The 3,996-nt window shown below is 50.9% G+C and overlaps 1 protein-coding gene across 1 annotated transcript in view; it reads right to left on the reverse strand.

The window, feature by feature from the left end:
* Positions 1-2,864, reverse strand: part of SLC35F3 (solute carrier family 35, member F3) — a 378,565-nt gene extending 375,701 nt beyond the window's left edge. Inside the window, exons 1-2 of the mRNA XM_012660174.1 lie at positions 2,676-2,864; positions 2,022-2,251 (exon numbers count right to left, since the gene is read on the reverse strand). Of these exons, the coding sequence (XP_012515628.1) occupies positions 2,022-2,251; positions 2,676-2,728 (283 nt within the window). The 5' untranslated portion in view covers positions 2,729-2,864. The remainder of the gene's footprint in view (positions 1-2,021; positions 2,252-2,675) is intronic.
* Positions 2,865-3,996: the final 1,132 nt, after the last annotated feature.

Genomic DNA, 3,996 nt, shown 5'->3' on the forward strand with positions numbered 1-3,996 from the left:
GGGGGGGGGCAAGGGCAACATAAGTAACATAAATATCTATACCCCCATAATATGCTGAAATAAAAAAAAAAAATCTCTTTTGCTACATTAATAAAACATTTAGCTTTTCTAAATTTAAACTTAAAATCTAATTAATTCATCAAAATGTCAGTTGTCACCTAAAGCATTTCCTTTAGGTAACAAGGAAATACCTCGGATTAAAGAAGAATCCTCACAGGAACACAGAGAATGGAATGAGCTGATTTTATTAATATTACAATGATCGCTGTAGTCTCATCTGCTAATATTTACTCTTTCAATGAAGCCGAAGAGAGAGGGTATTTAAGAATGCCACTGGTGATGTAAGGGACTCTATTTCCGTATGGCCCTTCTGTCTTAATTACAAAGTATATTTGTACCAAATAGTCATCACTGGTGTAAGCTCACCACCAACCCTTGAAATCACAAACGCTGGTGCTAATTTCCACAAAGCACAGAGAGCCAGTAACAAATAGGATCATAAAGATAAATCTTTTTATGACTTCAGAGGCTAAAGAGACAACTCCATGAAGGCTGTAGTTTGTACCACTGTCTTTAGTTATTTAAAAGGCAGAAAATGGAAATAAGAAATGGAAAATTGCTATTTTCTAATAGAAATTTAGAAAGCAGAATAAAAATTGAGTGTCCTATCCATACCCATAAGAAAAATGGTTTCCAATGGCTTTTAATTTTTGTTATCCTATGCCCTGTGTTTTTCACTCAAATAGAGAACATGGTCCCTTGTTTTCCTTCTGTAATCTAAAGCCGGTATTTATCAGCTACAATTTTAGCAGCAGAGGCAGGAGATTGGAGGAGACACAGATAATCTTTTAAAGGCTTATACCTAGTTAAATGCAATCAATACAGACTTTTAAAATCAAGTCAGGGCATGGAAACAAAACATTCAAATTCTGTGTTTCTTCCTGCAAATAACTTAAAACTAACCAGCTAACTGCTAGCATACCACTGACCTTTGGCTTGGACTCAGAGGTTTTAAGGAATAATCTAGACGTATTTTTGGTGATTAATATGATTAAATTACACAAGCCTGATTTTCCCCCCTAAGGACCAATAACGTATGTTCCAATTTTAAGCAATAAAAAGTTAAAAAAAAAAATCTCAAAAGCATCAAGCTCTTAGGCTAGTCTTTACTACAAATGAAATAACTCAAGGCCCATTTCTTATACTGAGATAGTAAATAATCTCTTATGTCAAACTATAGTAATCAGACCATCAAATTATGGTTATATTTACAGATATCTGGAGTTTGTTATCACCAATTTCTCGTTTCCAAAATGAAGAAAGAGATGTCAACCAAATTAGTACTGGTCAGATAAGTAACATCTGTATAACTGATCACAGCATCACCAAAGCCATCAGCTGAGGTCCACCAGCAAAGAAACGTTTCAGCACTCATCTCACAGGGACCAATGCCAATATCTAAAATGATCCATACAGAACCTCATCACTGAGGATCAATAAAGTCCAGAGGCTGAGGGAGGGAATGAGATCTAAAATGAAGGCCCCAAGAATTGCCCTCCATCACCAGGGTCGCAGGCACAGGGAAGAGTTAAAACCCAGGCCGCCCGGGTCTGCATTCTCCAGCTGAGCCCGCTGAGCCCCTACCCAGGGCCCTGCAACACTTCCAGATCCGCAGGGAAGCTACACGGCCCAGGATACTTTTGAGTTTCTGATCTGTTCCCATAGTGGGCCACACAGGAGGGGCCCCCATACTGAGACACCTCAGGATGGGGGGATAAGGATATAGAGAGGTGTGTGTGGAAGCAGAAAGGGTTCAAGGGACTGGATCGGAAAGCCCCAGAAGTCCAGGAGAACTCCATCGCCAGGCCTCTTCCTCAAAGTTGCTCAAAGCTGGGTCTGTGCGAGCGGGCTGGGCAGGAGCCGGAGGCTGGACACCTCGCGGCGTGCACTCCCCCAGCCCGCGGTGACGGCGCTAAGCGGACGGACCAGTGGGCGAGGGAAATGACGTGAGGGGGTCTTACTTTTGCAGCTCGTCGCCCAGGGCTGGTAGCCGTAGTAGCCAGTGATGCGCAGGATCCGCTCCTCGATGGACGTGAGCCCCACGGGCCCGCTGGTGAGGTCCTCCACCGAGCGCGACCATTTCAGATCCTCCTTGATCGCCTCGTCCACCACCAAGTACTTGAGCTGCCGGAGCTGGGGGCTGATGTCGGACAGTCTCCGGGGGCTGACGTCCGGTGACCTCCTCATGCCACTGAGGGCGCAGGCGCCACGGGCAGGTGGGTGGGCAGGGGGAACAAGGACAGAGAGGGGGGATTTCGGTGAGCAGCAGATTCGAGGGTGAGCAAGGGCGCGCCGGGGTCCTCCAGGGCAGAGCGCGCTGCAGGGCCGGGGCTGCTCGGCTCCCGCCGCTCGCCACCCGCCCCAGCGCCCTCGGCAGTCTCGGCGTCGGGTGGCGTCTGCAGCCTCCCGTTCTTCCCTACCCTGGGCGCCTCGGGCAGTGTGGGTTGCGGCGAGTGGCAAGGGACAGAATGACTTAAACTTCCCCAGCAGCTCCGCCGCGCGCACCGCCCCTCCCCGAGCCCCAGACTGCTCGGTGTCCCAGCCGCAAAGGGCCACCAAGGCGCTCGGGCCACCCGCCCGCCGGCTCGCGCACCCACGCCCGGGGCGCTACTCACATGGCGATGCTCTTGCCCCTGGGTGCGCCGCCGGGAAACTCTCGGATCCCCATAGGCAACAGCAGAGTGGGGCCGGCAGCTCCCAGACTTGAAGCGGAGGGGCCGCGGGCCGGAGCTCCCTGCAGCCGCGGACCCGGAAAGAGGTGGGTGCGCTGCCCACCGAGGGGCCGCGCGACTCCGGCTGCCCCGCGCCGCCTGTGCGCGCCCGCGCGGTCTGTCCCCCAGCGCCTCGGCGGCTTGCGGCTCGGTGCCGGAGCGGCGGCTCAGCCCGGCGACTCCAGGCCGGTCCACGCGCTCGCAGCAGCGAACCTGGAGCCGAGGCAGCGCCGCGCCCTCGCCTGGCACCGTCGCCGCCGCCCTAGCACACCGCGGGCGCGGGTGCCGCGGAGCCGGGAGAGCCCTCCCAGCTGTGCGCTCTGGAGGCACCTGGGCGGGCGGGGAGGTGTCCGGTCCCGGCGCGCAGGAGCCAGGCGAGGGCGCTGCTGCCCACTTCCCGCCTCCGGGGTGTGCGCTCCGCTCCCGAGCCCGCACCGAGCGGTGCGCCCGCAACCTTGGGGCTGGGACGCTCCTCCTCCCCTCTGTTTTGACTTGTCCGGTACTTCAACCTTTCTCCTCCTCTCCCCCTCTCCCATCTTCCCCTTTAACCCTTCTTCCTCTTAGCAGAACTACCTGGAAAGAAAGAAACCTGGTTCCATGCTCAGGATGCCACATGCATAAATGGCATTTCATATGCAAAGCTGAGACGCAAAGTGAAGTGATTTATTATGCTGTGTAGATCTCTGTCAGGCCTGGTCCTCAGAGAGCTTACATCCCACTGAGGATGTCATTGCTAAATCAGCTCTCTCTTCACAGATTTCCATTTTATTTAGCTTCGAATCATTTTTCGTTCCCCCACCCCACCCCCCACTTGCCCCACTCTCTTCGGAAAGCCATTCTCTCCAGACTACCTAATGACCTTTCATAATGTTATTTTTCACTGGGGCAAATTTAGAAAAATATGAAAGTATGTGAACAAAAAAATACCCATTAGCCAGCCAAAAATGACTACATTTTTTTCCCAAGGCAAAATACATTTTTCACAAAAATAAGAATGGTATTGTGTGCACTACTTTATGTACTGCTTTTTATGTTAAAATTATATTGTGTAACAGAAAACCAGAAATAGAGGGGAACTTCCTCAACGTGATAAAGAACACTTACAAAAACCTACAGCTAACACCTTACTAAGTGGTGAGAAACCAGAAACTGTCCTGCTAAAGATGTCTCTTCTTACCACTCTTTTTTCAGCATCATACTGCAAGTCCTAGCTAATGAAATTAGA

Source organism: Propithecus coquereli, unplaced genomic scaffold (assembly GCF_000956105.1).
Source record: "Propithecus coquereli isolate 6110/MARCELLA unplaced genomic scaffold, Pcoq_1.0 Scaffold66, whole genome shotgun sequence".
Classification (NCBI taxonomy): Eukaryota; Metazoa; Chordata; class Mammalia; order Primates; family Indriidae; genus Propithecus; species Propithecus coquereli.